The 17,327-nt window shown below is 45.5% G+C and overlaps 1 protein-coding gene across 4 annotated transcripts in view; it reads left to right on the forward strand.

Moving 5' to 3' along the window:
- Positions 1-1,233: 1,233 nt before the first annotated feature.
- Positions 1,234-17,327, forward strand: part of TMEM184B (transmembrane protein 184B) — a 30,768-nt gene continuing 14,674 nt past the window's right edge. For 2 of the 4 annotated variants that reach the window (XR_009959957.1, XM_062588046.1), the window contains exons 1-2: positions 1,258-1,339; positions 14,752-14,986. Coding sequence is in view for 2 of the 4 variants with exons in the window: in XM_062588046.1 (XP_062444030.1) it covers positions 14,786-14,986 (201 nt within the window). In the remaining 2 variants the exon portion in view is untranslated. Of the gene's footprint in view, positions 1,340-14,751; positions 14,987-17,327 lie in introns of all 4 variants that reach the window. The other 2 variants (XM_062588065.1, XM_062588053.1) reach the window with 2 other exon arrangements.

Below are 17,327 nucleotides of genomic sequence, written 5' to 3' on the forward strand. Positions count from 1 at the left end.
CGCCTGCCTCTGCATGGTGCATTTGATCCATCCAGTGAACGACCTCACTGAAATGTGGCAGGGGCAGCGAGACCTCACTTTAGGAGATGGTGCTGTGTTTCGGATAGGAGTCCTGTCCTGGGCTAGGAGAACAACATACTAATGTTTCAGGAGCTACAGGCTAACGGGTCCATAGGGTTCATCCCTCTTGCTAAAGAAGGGGTCAAATCTCCCCCTAAGCAAGGACAAAGCTTTGCCAAAGGCACCTCGGGCTGGCCGACAGCTGCTCTTGCTAAACCTGCCCCAAGTCTGAACAATTTGCTTGCAAGTAGTTTTTCTAGGCTTGGGGTTTGTGTTGTGGGCTGTGGGGAGTTTGGATGGTTTGGTTTTTTTGGACCGAAAAGCCATTGTTTTGGCTTGGAGACACTGATGCCCGTTTTTGCCTTGAAGTTGTTTTCCTCCCTTGGCCCCATGCTGGGAAAATGAAAGCTGAAGCTCAAGTGGAAATCTGCCCCCAGAGGCTCTTCCTGTTAGCGTGGCTGGAGTTAAACTGTGTGGAAAATGTTGCTCAAGCGGTGAAAACGTCTTCCAGAGGAAACTACTGAGGAGGGTCTAGGTGTGCTCGCTGCCCGGCCTCCGCGCCAGAGCGGCGGAGGCTTGGCGCCTGCGTGTCTCTGGCCCCGCGCTGCCAGGCGGACCTGGCTGCCACCTTTACGTGGCTCCTGGCCGTGGGGTGTGAAGGGGCAGGGAGCGGTTTGGTCTCCTGAGGGTGAAAAGGCCCCAAAATAAGTCAGAAAGTGTCGAACGAGGCACTTCTCCCTGTGTGGACCATGGTGCTGGGGCAGCACAGGGGGAGCCGGCGGGGGGCTAAGCACTCAGGGAGGCCGTGAGCAGCTGCTTCCCCACACACGGGTGGGTTGAAACCTGTGGAGCTGCCACGCCAGCAGGTCCTGACGTGCCACTGTGCTTAATCACTGAGCCGCCTCATCCTTTCCGGAGTCCTGTCCAAGCCAGGCCGGTGCGGCCTTCACTCACTCAACCCGGGGGCAAAGTGGGCTGGACGCGGACGCGCGTGGGGCGCAGCCGCGCGGCCCCTTTAAGCGGCCGCCGGTTGCGTCACCCCACTCCCACCGCCCCGCCCCTCCGCGGGGCAGGGGGCGGGGCGAGGGCGGCGCAGGCGCGCGGCGGCGGCGGCGGCGGTGGGGAGGGCGCCGGGCCGGGCCGGGCCGGGGGCGCGCCGTCGCCATGGGCTCGTGAGGGCCGCGCGCGCCGCCCGCCCCAGCGCCGCTCCCCGCAGGGCCGCGGGGCAGGGCCCAGGGGCCGCAGCCCGCCGGGTCGGGCCGGGTCCCGCCCGCGGGAGGTAAGACGTGGCGGCGGGGGAGGGCTGGGCTGGGCGCTGCGGGCCCCCTAACCCCCGACGTGGTGAGGCCGCCAGCACCCCATAGGGTGGTCCCTACAGCGCCCCCCCACATAGTGCCCCCCCAGCCCCCATCGGGCCTCCATAGGTCGCGCCTTTGCTCCCCCCCCGCTCCGGTAAGGCCCCGCTGCACCCCCACACCTTTCCCCTGATAAGCCCCCCCATCTTTGCTAAGGCCCCCCCCACGTTTCCCCTAGAAGGCCCCCACAGCCCCCCACGCATTCCCCAGTTTGCCCCCCGCCCCCCCATTTCTCCTCGTTGGTGCCCAAACGCACGCTGCCGCGGCGTGGCCCCTCCAGCACACGCGCCCGCGCCCGTTCCCCCACCCACTCGCGGGCCGAGCTGCGGCCCGTTGTGCCAGCCGGCGGCAGTGGCTGCGGGTCGGGTTGGTGCAGAGGTGGATGCGGGCCCGGGCCGCGCTGGGCACGGGGCACGGCCGGCGAGCGGAGCGCGGTGGGGCCCAGCATGGTGCTGGGCAGGGGGGCGGCGTGTGCGCCCGCTTTGCCCCCACCCCGCCCGGCTCGGGCTGCCAGCTCTGCTTGGGGGCCGCGGGGCAGCGCGCGCCCGTGCTGGTGCGGTGGGTGCGGGAGGAAAATACTGCCCTGCCCGAGTGCTTCCTTGCTGCAGGTGAGTTAGGATCAGTCCTGTTTGGATGCTTGCAGCGCTTTGAGATTTCAGTTGCTCTGTGAGGGGAAATTCAGTCTCGGCAACTGCAACACGTAGCGGAAGGAGGAATTTGGAAGAATGCGCATGTTGCTGGGTTTTATGAATTGTAACCCAGGAAAAGGACCTGGGTGATTTCAGGGACAGCTCTGTGAAGGCTTCTTGGAACACAGCGAAGCTGTCGAGAGTGGGAGGAGGAGAAGTGGGAAATCTAGAGGAAACGCTGAAGACGGTACAAAGTCTGAAACTGTTCTCCCATGTAAAGATCTTGAACAGGAGTAATTGTTGAAGCCATAGACTAACTTCCCCAGAGGGAAGTCTGTTTACCTCAGCTGAACAGAAAAATAAAATGAATGTGATCAATAGAGAGAGAGAGAGGGTTAACAGGATGAATAGAAATGTCTATTCCTTGTCTTATAACAAAAAGAAAGCAATCAGTGAAATTGTAATAAAGCGTACCTACATCCTGATAAGAAAGACTTGGCTTTTTTTAACACAGAATTTTACTGTTCCACAGAACTTGTGTTGCTAGAAATTACCCTGAAGTCTGAGAGCTTATCAGCGTCTGTAACGAGTATCAGAAATTTCTGTAGAAACGTTCATGTTGTTCAGATTTGTTATACTAAAGGTTTGAATTTGTGTAACGTTGTTTTTTTTTTTTTGGGGGGGGGGGAACCTCTCCGACTTCTAGGATGTAGACTAAGTACCAAACAATGGGGCTTTAGTGAGAGGTTTTTCTTGTGGTCGGGATATGCCACAATGGCCTACTTCAGGCCTTTTTTTGCACCATTGTCCGCAAGAAAATGAGGTGCGTGTTTGCTCTGGTCTAATAGGGCAGTTTCTCAGTACTTAATACTGTCATTGTTGCGGTCGAACTTAAGCGGAGCATTTGCAGCAGGTGGCTATCTCAAATCTGAGGCAGAAGTATTTTGGTCTTGCTGAAAAATGATGGAGAAAACATTGCTACCGAGTTCAGTGTTTCTAATCAGTTCGGTGGTATGAGAAGATGCTGCTCTTTGCATTCTTGCAGCTCTTACTCAGTGCTGAACAAGTTGTATTTAGGAAATGTGGGGCAAGGGGAGGAATGCACTTCAGTCACCCAGGTATCTTTTGATTTTCTATTTGTCAGTCTTTTGGGGACGTGTAAAAGTTAGAATGTTCCTAGATGTGTATAGAACTGGTCAGAAACTAAATTTCACTAGTTAGCTGATTTGGCATAATAAAAGCATTCTGAGATGGTTTGCTTCTAAAGATTTGACAGAATTCTGCAAGAAATCTGCTTTATTCTCTGTCAGCTTGTTGGCCTGTTTACTGGTAGCAGACTGGGAGGTACAGTTGTGAGATTAGTTCTTGCTTTCTTTTTGTGGAATAAAGGAATTTTTTGTTTGTTTATTTTTTTCTCGCTCCTAGAATCATAATTAAAATAACTTCCAAAACAGTCTTTTTTTTTAAAAAAAAAAAAAAAGTCAATCCCTTTCCCTACCCAGTTTTATTGCTGAGTTTTAACTAAAACTTTTAATAATCATATTAAGACAACAGCCACTTAAAATCTTTGTGATGATCATACCCTTCACTCTGCCTTCATCCTGTTTTGAGTCTGTGTTTAATTGGCTTGTGTTTGCAATGATGGAGAAGGGTTTTTACCTCCTCCTCCTAGCAGAAGTGTCTGCTTCAGTTTCCACCAGCTCAAAGGATATTTTTGAGCTCTTCTAGAAATGGCTGGTAGGAGCAGAAAATTGTTTGAGAGAGTTTTATTATTTGACCATGGTTGCTTTGAGACCCCAGTGTTACACTGTACAAAGAATTGAAAGTTGAAATAAAATATTAAATTGAAAATCAAGTTTGCCAATTCTTAAGGCAGCTACTATGGCTACTTTTCACATGCTTTTCAGACAAATACTGAGGAAACCAAGGTTATAAAGCACTAGTGAATTGACAGGTTCAACAGTCTCCAGAATGAAGAGTACAGTACTGCCTCAGAGAGGAATTGCACTTAACCTCTGTGCTACGGAGGCTTGATAGTGCATAACTGCTGCTAACTATCCTTGTAAAAAGCTGCTGCATATTGAATATCCAGGGCTAGGGGCAGAAGCTTTTCTGCCTTTTAGAGCTCATAATGCTTTATACTCTGAGTTCCTGGAAAATTGGAGTGTTTTAAAGAGAACAGTGTTCTGATTTAGTTTTGTGTGCTGATTTGCCCATCTGTTTGTTTGAAGTGGTGTGTGTGCTGTTCAGACTTCTTCCCAAACTCTTTGAGGTTTGCTTGCTTGTGGTGGAAGAGCAGCTTCCTGCCAAGATGTTAAAATGTACCTAAGTACTCAGGTCTCTGAAAGTGGCTTGAAACTACGATAACATGGATTAAAACATTCAGCTAAAATAATGGTGCTTCCTGTCCAAACACTATCATACTTTGCTGTTTGGAAAAGCTTTTTTTTTTTTTTTTTTTTTTTTTTTTTTTTCCTCATGGACTAATTTTGGGACATATGTGTTCAGAGCAGCAATCCCCTGGGAAGGTTTTAGAGATGAAATTCTGCCAGCTAAAGCAGTCAGCTACAGCTGCCCTTCAGGAGTCTTGCCTTCCTTTCCTAGGAAGAGGCAGGAGAGCGCAGTACAGGTTCTTCTTAATCCTTAAAAATCAGTACGGTGTCCACTGGATTTTTGTTTGTTGTAGTACAAGTAAAGTGTACAACAGAGCAAACTGTGCCCAGGGACAGTGCAGCATAAAGAGAAGCTGCCCAAGAACCTTATTGTAGCTGGATGTGACATCGGCTTTTATAGCCCCTGAGGGACACATTTTACAGAAAACTTGAAGAGGGAAATAACTGCCATGCTCTACCTGTAGCATTGAATGTCCTTTAACCTATGCATTGCCTGGATATTTGTCTGCTACCCTTTCAAGTCTATGGATGCTGCTTTTACTATTTTACAGTCACAGTGCCTGGGAATCTAATGATCCTAAAAGGATCAGCCAGTTGGGGATGTTGTATCATGAAGGGTCACCGAGAGCACAGAGAGATGGTGTCGATGTCTCAGCTTTTTGTTTCCAAGCAAAAGCTGTCCCTCTTTGCTGGGGTATGTTTTGTACGATTGGTCTCTGATCAAATCTGTGGTAAGGGGCGGGGGAGAAGTCTCTGAGGTCCAGCAAAGAAAATGACTGCAGCATGTTATCTAGTGCAGCAGTAGAGCTTTGAGAAGGGGATGAGATGAAATAATATCCTCAAAGCTGACTTTGCCTGTCCATTCTTCCCTCCCAAGGTTTTAAAAACATAACGTCGATGCTGTTGGAGGCTGCTGAGTTGATTGCTTGGGAGCTTGCCATTGTTTTTTCATCTCTAGCACAGCCCGAGCTCAAGCAACAGCAATGTAAGCAGCTGCTTCTCTGTCCAGGCTTCTTGAAATGAGCCTGGACAAACTAGTCCTACTAATGAGAGTCACCTAATTTCTCTTAACTGCTGACCACATCTTGTCTGCCTGGTCGTGACAGTTTTACTAGGAGAGAATGTTTAATGGTTGTTGAAGCTATTTGCATCTTGTTGTCCTATGCGGTCTTGGAGTGACCTCCCTCTGCAGACTCTCCGAACTGTGAGACTTTCCCCTGTCCCAATGTCTATGTGATAGTAGTGATTTGACAGCAGAGTTTTAAGCTAAAGTTATTCACATAAATTCACTGTGAGGCAACTTCATCCAACTGGATAATTAAATGTTACAGTGTTTGGTAAAAAAAAAAGGCTCGATTTCCCCCCCCCCCCCTTTTTTTTTAATGCATTCCCTTACTCAACCTCCCAAGTGCTTGGTGTGCCCCACTGTACAGAGCAGAGGCATTGGTGTTATTGATGTTTGGGATGGGGAAGAGGGATTTCAGAATCAGTTTGAACTGTGTTTTAGTAACTGTTGGCCTCATAAGGTTTTTGCCAGTGATATAGTCTATAGTTGCAGTGCTTTAGCCAGCAATAGTGAAAATGGTTTTCTTCTCCAAGAATCACTTTCTGCCTCTGAGCTTCCAGAGGCAACCTTTAAGCAGAGGAAGTGCTGTACCTGGGTTCATTCTTTAACTAGCAAAAATGTAATGCTGATGCATCTAGAGGTTGGCATTTTTTCTGGGAAGGAACTCTTTCCTTGCAGGAGTCCAAGAATACAAAGCTCCTAATTCTGCTTTTAGAAAGTCTACATCTGTTGGATCTTTATTTTTGTTGATGGAGTAACCAGAACAATGTTGGAGGAAGCAATATTGAACAGGAATAATGAAATTAGGACCCAGTGATTCTGAGAATTAACAAGAGGATCTGTGTGTCTTATGTCCCGAGTACAAAACAGATCAGATGTTATTTTAGCAATAACAGAATGGCTTCATGGTGAGTAACAGCTTTTTAGACTTTGGGTGCTGTGTTGAGAATCACTGTTTTTACTTCTGTAGTGCTCATCACTGCTGTATATTTGCATCAGAGAATCATTGCTGGAGAAGTCAGATGTGCTGTCTCCCTTATATATCACTGCATGATTGGCTAGGCTTGTGATAAGATGTCTGGCTTCTTCTGACACGTTTGCTTGCTAAATTTATGCTTGGATCTGATAGGTTTTGTGTGGTGTTGGGTGGAAATGTATCCTCCAGCGTGAAAAGAACCCAGTGACTAACTGCATGCGTGACCGCCACAAGTCCAATGCCTTTCAGTCTTGCTACATGCTTGACTTCTGTTGCTGCTTAGAGTAACTTTATACCCATGACAGCTTTTAAACTTGTCTCCTCTGTCTCTGCGCTCAGAAGTTGGGAAGGATAAATGTGAGTGGTGATGGAATAAGTCTGACTTGACTTTGTTCCTGAGAATTTGGAAAATTAAATACAGTCTTCCTTTGTCATGCTTTACAAAAGTGCTTACAAGACGCATCCTTCTTCTTGTTGTCTCTTTCTCCTCTGCAGTCGGATGTTGCAGAACATCTTGGTAGCCTTCCTGTTTTCCCCCCTGGGAGCAGAGGGCCCGACTGGTTCATGTGGAGAAGGGGCAACTGGGAATATGGGAAAGGGACACAGTGCATGGCCCAAGTGTATTGGATCCTATTCTCACAGGAGAGGTTGGAAGTTTGGGGGACATTCCTTCTCCTCCCCTCCCTCTCTCTTTTTTTTTTTTTTTCTCTTTTTTCCTGTCCTCTTCCAAAAAAGGGGACTGGGTGCTGGATGTTGACCTATTACAACGTGGGTCAGTCCACCAAAAGAAAATAGAGGTGGAGAGTGGGGGGGAGGAGGTCCGTATGAGTACAAAGAGACAACAGAAATTAATAGAGCAGAAAAAAACTCTGGAAAGAAGAGTGCACGGCTCAGGGTAAAAGGGTTTTATTGTTAATACTGAGTTTTTGAAAGGGTGTGGAAAGCATCTCTCTTTCAGTATGACTCTGTGTTGATTAGCAGAAGGGATGAGGAGAAGTCCGCTGTGCGAGTTGAAAGCAGATAAGATTTTTGTGGTATTCTCAGAGTTTAATTTCCTTGAAATGAGAACAAAAGTTGAGTGGCCTTGTTGAAGGTTAGATTGTTTGTGTGTGGGGTATGCTGTTATGTGTGCGTAGGCGTCAGATCATCCCTTGAATATGGCTTAGTGGGTGTGTGCTTTTACCTGCAGTTTGGTCCTGGATGCCTTACTCCTCTACGTTTCCTCTTCTGAGCTAATAGTCTTCCTGCTCCTCTCGTGCTCAAGTCATTGTTTTGATGTCTCAGTGATACATTTCTCTTGTTTTACTGTGTGTACTGACAGCTGTTAAATGTTAACTGGATGAAATCCAGTTGTGAAGAACTGTTTGGGTCTGAATTTGCTGTGCAGAGAGAGAAATTGTGCAGTAAGTTGATATAAAGTGCAGTGGCTCCAGACAGCTGCCATTCAATTGCTTCATGTTTGTGTAAAGCTTTTGGTTAAGTGTCCTTCTGCTAGCTGAGTGCTCATTTACATCCCATGTAAATACTTTCATGTTTGGACTTGCATATTAGTGAATGTGTATGAAGTGTGTGATATGGGGTGGCTTTCACTGACTTGACGTTATCTACCGTGGATTACAAAATATAAATGAGTTGCACTAGTGAAAGCTGGATACTAGGTCATGTACTGATTGTTTTGGAGAGCTTAAAATGCACTACTGGGACCTTTTTATATTTCATAGCTAACTAAACTAGATGCCACCCTGAGAGCAAAAGCAATTTAAGAAGTAATAAATTTAAGTGTGTGATTTTCTTATGTTGTTATCACTGATTTAAGCTGCACCAATGGCTCTCTTATGCTGTGGCAACTTGTTATTTTGACCTGACTCTCTTCGTTCTTCCTTCTTACCTTTTCTCAGATCAACTGATTGTACTGTGTCTTTGGGGGTTAAAAGAGCTTAAATCAATTATGAATTTGCACTCTAGCTAGCACAGTGGAGGGAGCTGACCCAGTTGGCAGTTTGAGGCATTCTTATATTAAAACAGCAGTCTAAAATAAATCTTGAATCATTTTGTATTGTGCATTTTTGTACTTCTTGGAAGTTTAGGGGACATTCTGAAAATCATAAAGTTTCTTTCTTCACTAATAAGAAGCTCTTCCTTGTATCCTAGTAGATGCAGAAAATTCAGGCGTTCAATCATCCACCACATGCCCACTTGAGCATTAGTCTCTTTGAGTTTAGGACCAGAGATATTTTATGGAGAAATTCTTGGAGAGAGAAAAAAATTAAGAGGGGAGTGGAGAATGGTTTTGTGTTATCTTAACTGAAACAAAGTTAAGCATGATGGATATTTGAAACTACTCTAAATGTGGAGTAGGCTTTAAGGAGGGGAAGTTTCTTGCCTTGTAGCTTCCCAAGAGAAACATGTTGCCAGGTTGTATGTATTTTCTTAGATCATATCTTGTACAACAGAAGGAGGCTTAGCTGCTAAGACTCTTTCACAGGATCACTTTGTGTATCATTCTTTGCTCTCTCAGCAGTTTATAAATGAATTACTTCAGCCTCAGAGGAGATGATCTATTTTAAAAACACAGATCGTGTTTGCAGATGGCAGAGAACTGTTTCAGAATGGTTTCCTTTCCTACTGACTACGGGGCAAAGTTAGCACTCTGTCGTGAACAGCGTGCAACCGCTTCGTAACGGAGCGGGACTTACTTGGAGCAAGAAGCCCGCTCCTTTCTTACTGGCATCCGATTCTGCTAGACTGGGTGATCGAATACATACCTCTGACTTTAGGAGTACCCCCAGGGATTTAGTGACCAAGCCTGAATGTTCCTTCCCTCCTTAAATACTGCTTTTGTTGCACCAGGGATGAGTTTTATGCATTTATGCTTGTTTATTTTAATGTAAAAATAACTCTTCCTCAGTGGTAACATTTTCCATGCATTGGCACAGGCCAAAAATGAAGAGTTTTTTTTGTTGTTGTTATTTTCACTCATGCAGAATCCCTTCTGTTTACTGTTCTGAATGTATTTTTGGTGGAAGAAGCTGCCATGTTAATGTCAGAGACAGAAGGCCACTGTTTCCGAAAGATACAGGAATGACAGCTCCTATTAGAGAATTACTGCGCTGAGGTTTTCCTGTGATGTAGACATGTCCCAGTTAGCTTCACACCAACGTGGTGTCTGTAACAGAACTGATCCCCGTGCAGGCATGCACCCCTTCCCTGTCAAGGATCTCAATGACAGTGTTATGCATCTCTAGGTTTTTGTCAGGATAGCTGTCTTGATATAAATAGCACATGCCTTTTTTTCCCTTTTCCTTGCACTGAAAGCAGAGCCTAATACTCCTAAAGTGCTTTCAGAAGATCTGTTAGATAATTTTAAGCCGGTACTAGATTGATGTTTAAGCTAATGCCCTAGCAGCAGTACAATGTCCTGTCTTGCTATAACATGCATACCTTGTAATCACATCTAGGCAGGAACACCTTTACAGCTTCCTGGGGGTGCGGGGTCGTTCCTGCCTTCTGCATTTAGAGTCGCCAGGTATATCCGTGATGCAGACCTAAGCACTGTCTGAAATTCATATAACCCACAAAGAGGAATCGTAACAGCTAATCTGAGTCTCCTGCAACCATGCTGAAGTATACCTAGGTCCACGTCTGCAAGCCCAGTTTATTTACGTAAGTGTGCTTTTCTCTATCTGTGTTTCTAAAGCTTAGTGCCTGTCCTGGCTCTACATTCCCCTCGTCCTGTTTGTGACATGCTATGTTACAGGTTACCTCCGGGGGGTGCAAGGTAGTAAATTGGAGATGGGAATGTTAGAGTGAAATTTAGAAGTGTTGAAATGCTTTGAGACATTTAGGAGAGCTTTCCAGAGAGTGAGAATAAGTGTACAAGTAACTTTACTCTCCCTTGAAATGGAAGCAGTGAGGTAGAGGTGAAGGAGATGGACAGAGAAAACGAGATATGACCAGAAGAGTAAGGAGTTCTTCAAAATGTACACATTAAATTAGTTTATTTTGCGTTGCATTAGTAATTTAGATTTCTAAATGCCCCTAATTTGCCTTGTTGTAGTGTGAAGAGCCTTCTTCATGGATTGGTGTCTCACAGTAATGGGGATTGTACAGGCAGAGAACAAAAAGATGATTGTCCCAAAGACCTTAAAATGTGCAAGAAACAAGAGATAAACATAGTCAGCTGGTAGGAGTACATGGTAAAGACAGTTCAGCCATCAGCCTAACCATTGGCAAGCTGCTGCATAGCTGTAGTAGCAAAGGTGAGGAAAGGAGGACTCAGAGGAGGATAGGAGACAGGAAGGACCTTTTCCCTGGATATGAGGGGAGGTGGGAAGGTATGTGTTAGGGGCACTGGCCTGGTGTGATGGAGGTAGGTGGCCAGCTTGTTTTCAGTGTGTCAGTTAGATGACTGTAGGTCATTAGGAGTCCTGAAAATGAAAATAAGTAACACACCCTCCTCCCCAAAACAAAATAACCCCCCCACACACCTACTGCATCAGGTATGAGGGGAGCTGCTGATATAGGCTGTTCAATCTGTAGCCTGTCAAAGCAGCGTGTTTGCTGTGACTTACTCCCCGGCACTACCTTTGCTGGAAGCCTGTTTCTGCTGATTTGCGGGGCTTGAGTCCCATTGTACAACGGGGAAGATGCATCTGGGAAAAGTGGTCTGTAAAGAGAGTTGCCGAAGCCTACCTTCATGATGCCCTCTTTCCCATAGGAAAAATGGAGCCAACAGAGTCTGAGCTGGTTGTAGTGAATATGCTGAAATCCACTCAGTTAAGGCTCTGCTGATTTATGCTATTATTTATTTCTTAAATGAAGTTGTAACAAATATTCTGTACTGGAGATTCTTGCATATAGTAGAACCTCATAATAATTTTGTGCACTGCTTGTACTCCTGTCATTTTCATAATGGTGTACACAACTCAGGAGATCAGAGGGGATAACTGGTCTGGAAGATGTATGTTAATTTTGAAGAATCAGGAGTAGAGTATTCCTTCATGCTTCACTATGATGGAGAATGAGCTGCAAGTTGACACTTACAACTGATAAATGAACTGGTGGTCTATATATTTCTTAGTGTTTTGCTGTTGCTTAATTTGTCATCTGTTTTGTTGGTAAATACTTATTCCATGCTTATCATGCAGTCTTTTCTTGACTCTTCTGATGTGAAGAGCAGGTGTTCTCAAACTGGGGACCAGACTGTGCAGATTGTCTTCGTGTGGAAAGTAGTGGAAGGGAGAGTTGCATGAAAACCCTGCTGTGGCCATGGCTGCCCTTTCAATGAGGTGTTCATGCAGGTGGCATTGTCAAAAGAAACAGTCCTGTTCTCCTGCAACGCCAGTGCAAGCCTGCTCTCGCTCGCTCGCTCTCTCTCTTGCGCATGCGCACTTTTTAGAGAGAGATGGGAATATAGAGTGAATTTGGCTGAAAACTGAACTAAATGTCTCTTCCTTCCCTTTTTCCTCTATTCTTAACCTGTATCCTTTCTATCCCTGTTCACTGTGTGACACCACAGACCCTACACTGGCAGTAGGGGAGATTGTTGAGAGGTGAGGACAAGTGACTAGGAATGAAGATACCTCCCCCCGCCCCAATAGTTTGACTGGGTGTTCATGCCTTTTGTCTCCCCTGCCTATATTTCTGTCTCTCCTCCTCTTCTCCCAGCCTCCAACAAAAAAGCTTTTCTGCTCTTTGGTAGCAATGTCGGGGCTTGTAACCCTTGCTTTGACCCAACAGGGAGGAGAGGAACAAGACTAAAAGCTAAGGTACATTCCCTGCACCCACCTCTTCACCCCCTCAGCCCTTCCTGAACTACACTGGGCTGGCTCCGGAAGGATGAGTTGTGCGTAGCTGCCCTAGCAGCATGGGCAGGAGGAGGAGAGTCACTGGAGGAGACCCTGGGGATGCCTGGAGTAGAAGCAAACTCAGGGGTTTGTGGTGAGGGTGCTGAAGTTGACTAACCAGTAAGAGGTACGGAAGGCAGTTAGACTGGGTGACTTAGGGCTAGCTGTGCCAGAGCAAGAGGTTACTGTGAAGGATGTGGGTGATGTAGTTGTTCTGGGAAGGGGCGAGGAGCAGAGGCTAGTAGTGTGTGGGCAACCTTGAGGAATGTGGGATGCTCATGGGTGAGGTGAGTTGGGGTGGAAGGAGAGAAGACCCCCAGTCAAGGTAGAATATCTTGGTTCAGAACACAGTGCTGGAAAGAACTATTAGTTTCAATGACTGTGTGAATTAAAGAAGATCAGCTGTGAAATGATACATAATCATTTAAAAGAGGGTTGATACATAATCACAAGGGGGCAGTATTAAGGTTATGTATACAGCTTGAACTAAGTGTCCTTGCTTCTGAACGCTTAACCCTTACCAGGTCAAAATACTTGTTGATTTTTTTTTTATGTTTCGTTTTTTTCTGTAAGTGAGGAGTGCAGAAAAGCAAAAGGTTTCACTTTCAGATCATCAATTCTGCTGATGTCGTTGATGTTGCATTTTTGGTCTGTGCTGTTAGTACAGTTTGATTGGCTGGAGAGTGGAGCTCCAGGTCCTATTCCTTCTGCCACTGGCTGTTGAGATCTTTTCCCCTGTAAGCTAAGGAAGGGCTTAGCAGCTTCCTTTCCTGCATAGCTCCCAAAGTGCACTGGGATGTGCATTATCGCAGCTGACTGGACTTTATTTAGAGCTAGGTTAACCACAGGTGCATCTGCTCTGATTTCATTTTGGATGTGCCTTTTGTCAGCTTATTTGAAGCACTGTCAGCACTGTGTGTGAACATTCAGTCACTTCAGAACTTGCTTGGATAAAAATCCCTCTCTTGCACACCTTACCTTAGCATGCACATGGAAATGATTTACTCTAGGCCTTTTGGTTTTACTGGGTGGCTATTCCTCATTTTATGCTCTGGCTTTAGGTGAAGCAAGACTGGGACAGTTTATCTGCAGATTTATACCCTTTTGGGTGTTCTGCCATGACCTGGCAGTAAATAACAGGTATGTCCTTCCCTGCTGTAGTTATGAATTGGGGTGATGAATTGTTGGCCTTTGTAGAGCACTTTCCATCTAGTGATCTACAAGGTCTGTGTAAAAACTATATATTGAGCTTTTACAAAAAGGGTATCCCCAAAACTATGAGGAGATTATGAGAAAACAAGTAATACTATGCTGTTTGTTTTGATAACAGTCTTTAGTATAACCTCATCAGAAGTAGCTCTTCTAGTTCATAGAACTAATGAATGCTCATGATCTTGGTTCAAATGCCTTGTCTTCCTCCAATCCAGAGGTCATGCTGGAGCCTCTTTACAACCAAATTGAAAATGATAGTGACTTTAAATGTTGGATCTTTAAGGTTTAGTTCCATTGAATGAAAATAACTTTTAATCTAGGAAATAACTGAGAGTCGCTCTGTGCTGAAATCTTGTGTATCTTTGTTTTGAGTGTGTTTTCATGGGTCAGTTGACTTTTAAAAGCCAAACGTTTAAATTTAGTTAAATTCATCTCATGTAGAAAACAATGCTAAGCTAGTAGAATTAATGAGAGCCTGGCTAAATGTACCATGTCATGTGGTGCTTGGGGAAAGCATCATTTTTCTGATCTCCTTTCTGTCATCCAGAGCTTTCAGCACATATCCTCCCAATGAAAGCACTTTGGGCTGAGTACAAAGTGGCACAAAAGGAGAGGTAGGGATTGCTTGCTGGAGGAATAAGAGTATTTTACTTTCTCCCTTGTTGCACAGTGACACTTTGTGATGCATGTCCCTTTTGGTATTGCTCTAGTCAAGTCAGTGCTAACAGTAGACGTTTGGCTCTTGAAGTCCATCCTTGAACTGAATTTCCTGCTGTCTTTTAGCTGAAACTGTAAGACTCTGGCTTCGGGACATAGAAGAATAGCGAGTACTTTTGTGGAGACTAAAGTTGTTAGCTAAGGTGTGCTGGCTATCTTCCAGTATGGGTGATTTAGCTGCTTTTCCTGATCTCTGGTGTATGCAGTATTCTTCTTGTCCTTAAATGCTTTTATTGTAGAAGGGTGGTGATGATGGTGTCAATGTTTCACGATCTCAGGGAGGCTGTGTTATGAGCAGTGAAGAGGTTCCTGAGGATCATATGATCAGTTGTACCAGAGGGGGTGACAGTGACAGACTTACCAGCATAAGTACATAAAGCACTTGAACAGTCAGGTGAAAGATGTGTTACTGTTATGCACTTGAGTCCTTTCAGCTAATTTCAATTCCTTTTTGCTTCTCTTCTTCAACAAGTTTTGGCTTTTGGGTGTTTTTTCAGCAGTCCCAGGTGGAATCTTACACTAAAAGGCACCATGATAGTGATGACTGACATCACAGCAGCCCCCAGGCTGGGGTCCACTGCCACCACTCCAGCTGTGGCTCCCAACTTCTCCTGGATGCCAGAGGATGGCAGACCCACAGCTATGGAGCAGCCAATATTCCTCATGACCACCGCAGCTCAGGCCATCTCAGGTTTCTTTGTGTGGACAGCTTTGCTCATCACCTGCCATCAGGTAAAACTAACTGTATTTCCCCGCATGGAATAATATGAATGATACCCTGACCTATTTCTGCCAAACACAGCAGCATGAGATGGGGGTTTGCAGACTCTGGAGTGGTACCAGGGCCTCTTCTCTGGGGTCTCGTATATCATCTCTACTGATCAGAGTGGCAACATTTTATTGAAGGTCTTTTTCTACCTGGGTTCAGACTAGTTTCTTAGTCTGACTGGAGAGGAAAATCTTTAAAGCTAGCAGGTGTAAAACATTTGACTATTTCCTGAGTATTTGTAGAAAGGTGCTTTATCTTAAACCATTTTTTCCCAGGTCTTGCTGTATCTTGCTATTTTGTTATTGTGTCAGCTGTTAGCTAAATGATCACGGTCATCTGTTGTTTGACTTACCTCCTTTGATCTTTTGTGCAGTGAATTCCACAGTCTGAGCTGTGCTGCGGAAAGGAGTAGCAGGAAGTGTTTTATTTTAACTTTTCTCCCCTCTCCTCTTTCTGGGGCAGGTGTCCTGGGAATCAGAACAAGTCAAACCCTGCATCCTGTTCTGTGCCTCTCTCTCTCATGTGGTTGTCATGTGAACTCAAAAACAGAGTGGGGAAATGCAAGCCCTGTTATTTATCAACCTGTGTTTTGTACCTGTGGGTCAATAGATTCCAGAGTGGTGACTAGGACTGAGAAAACTACAACCTTTTGGTGGAGTACAGTGAAGTTCAAAAATGGATTAGTCACTGATGAATAAGAGTGACACCTGCAGTTATACCAGCTTGGGTAACAATTACAAGTGTCATCGATCCTCCAGTTTCGGAACACAAATTGATTGCCTACTGTGGATAGGAAGAAATCCTTCCTCCGGAGTATAGCATTGCACAGTTAGGCATTAATGACTTTCTCTGAAGAAACCAATGGGGGTCAGTGCAAGAGAGGAAGTGTTGATAGAAACACGCTGTAGTCCTGTTAGAAGGCAGCAGTTCCTGTCTGAAGTGCTCTCTTAGGCATGTGAATTGCAGGGCTTTTGTGACATCCTAAGAGCAAAGCTTGGAGTCATTTGAACTCTGGTGTCAGCTATCCCTGTGCTGTGTGAGGTGTGTCACTGAGATTGTCACAAGGAAAAAATATTGCTAAGATTTCTTAGTTAATTTTGAAGTGCTTTCCTCATGAAATGAGGCTTTTGTGAGCTCCTCTTGTGTTAAGGAGAGGGGACAAATGTTTTGAGCCCTTTAGCTGATTTTGAGCAAACCTTGCCAAGAGGCCAGGAGGAATGAAGAACAGGGGTAGAGACAGCCCCACCTCCTTCAGCAGGAAAAGGTGAGACCACCAATGTGTGCTTTGTTAGACCCCAGAGAATCCACACAACACTCCAAATGCAGGATGAAGCTTCAAACAATGCTTGCACACTTCAGACAGCAAAATCAGTCAGCCGTGAGATGCACATATAATAAACAAGATGTAATTAATTCCAGGCAAAAGCCTTGATTAAGGTGCTCTCATGAGGCTTTGCCCCTGAAGAACGTACCCTCTGCTGGCTCAGTGGCCATTAGGGCGTCCCTGCAGTTCTAACTGAAGCTGTCACGGCATCGTTGTCACGACCATTACAGGAGTGGTGCTCATCTTCAGGGTATGCTTGTGGTAAATAACTCTCCCAGGAGGCAAATATTCTGTTGAAAAGCATTTTAAGTGTGGGATTTAATAATGGATAACAAACTCTGAATGGTGGGAGGGTTAGGGTAGGATCATTGTGCTCCCCGCAGTCAGTAGCTGTGGGGGATTGGCATGTGTGCAGACAGTTGGACAAAACAGCCTTTGGCAGCATGGTTCGTTTGAGCACCGTCCCGTGCATGTGCTTGGTGCTCTCTAGATGGCTTATGCTTTGTGGCTGGGCTATCAAGGTGTGGAGCATGGCCGCTTTTGCTTTTGAGCAGAGAGAGGCTTTGGCTTCTCAGCTCTTGGAAATAGTGAGAACCTCTTTTGGGTTGTTTCAGGTGAAAGTCTAGAAAGTGTCTGAAACTGCCTGGGGAGTATTTACAGTGAACATGCACGTAAGTGTATGCTCCTTCACCATTAAGAGAAAAAGGGCCTGTGGTGTTGGGGATCTTAGATGCTTGAAAAAGCATAGCAGAAATTTGGGACTGATGATAGGAAAAAGAGTATGAACAAGAAAATCTGAGGAAAGTGGTGATAATGACAGAAAACTAACTACCTTTGAGAAACTGGGTTAGAAATGCCTCCACTTCCTCCTCTTCTACTTTTTCTCTCCCTACAAACTAAGGAGTGCTATATGGATGCCATAAGGTAACAGTGGTTTTTGATGCTTATCACCTTGAGGCTTCTGGAGGCAATCAAGAAAT

This window comes from Rhea pennata, chromosome 1 (genome assembly GCF_028389875.1).
Source record: "Rhea pennata isolate bPtePen1 chromosome 1, bPtePen1.pri, whole genome shotgun sequence".
NCBI classification, from domain to species: Eukaryota; Metazoa; Chordata; class Aves; order Rheiformes; family Rheidae; genus Rhea; species Rhea pennata.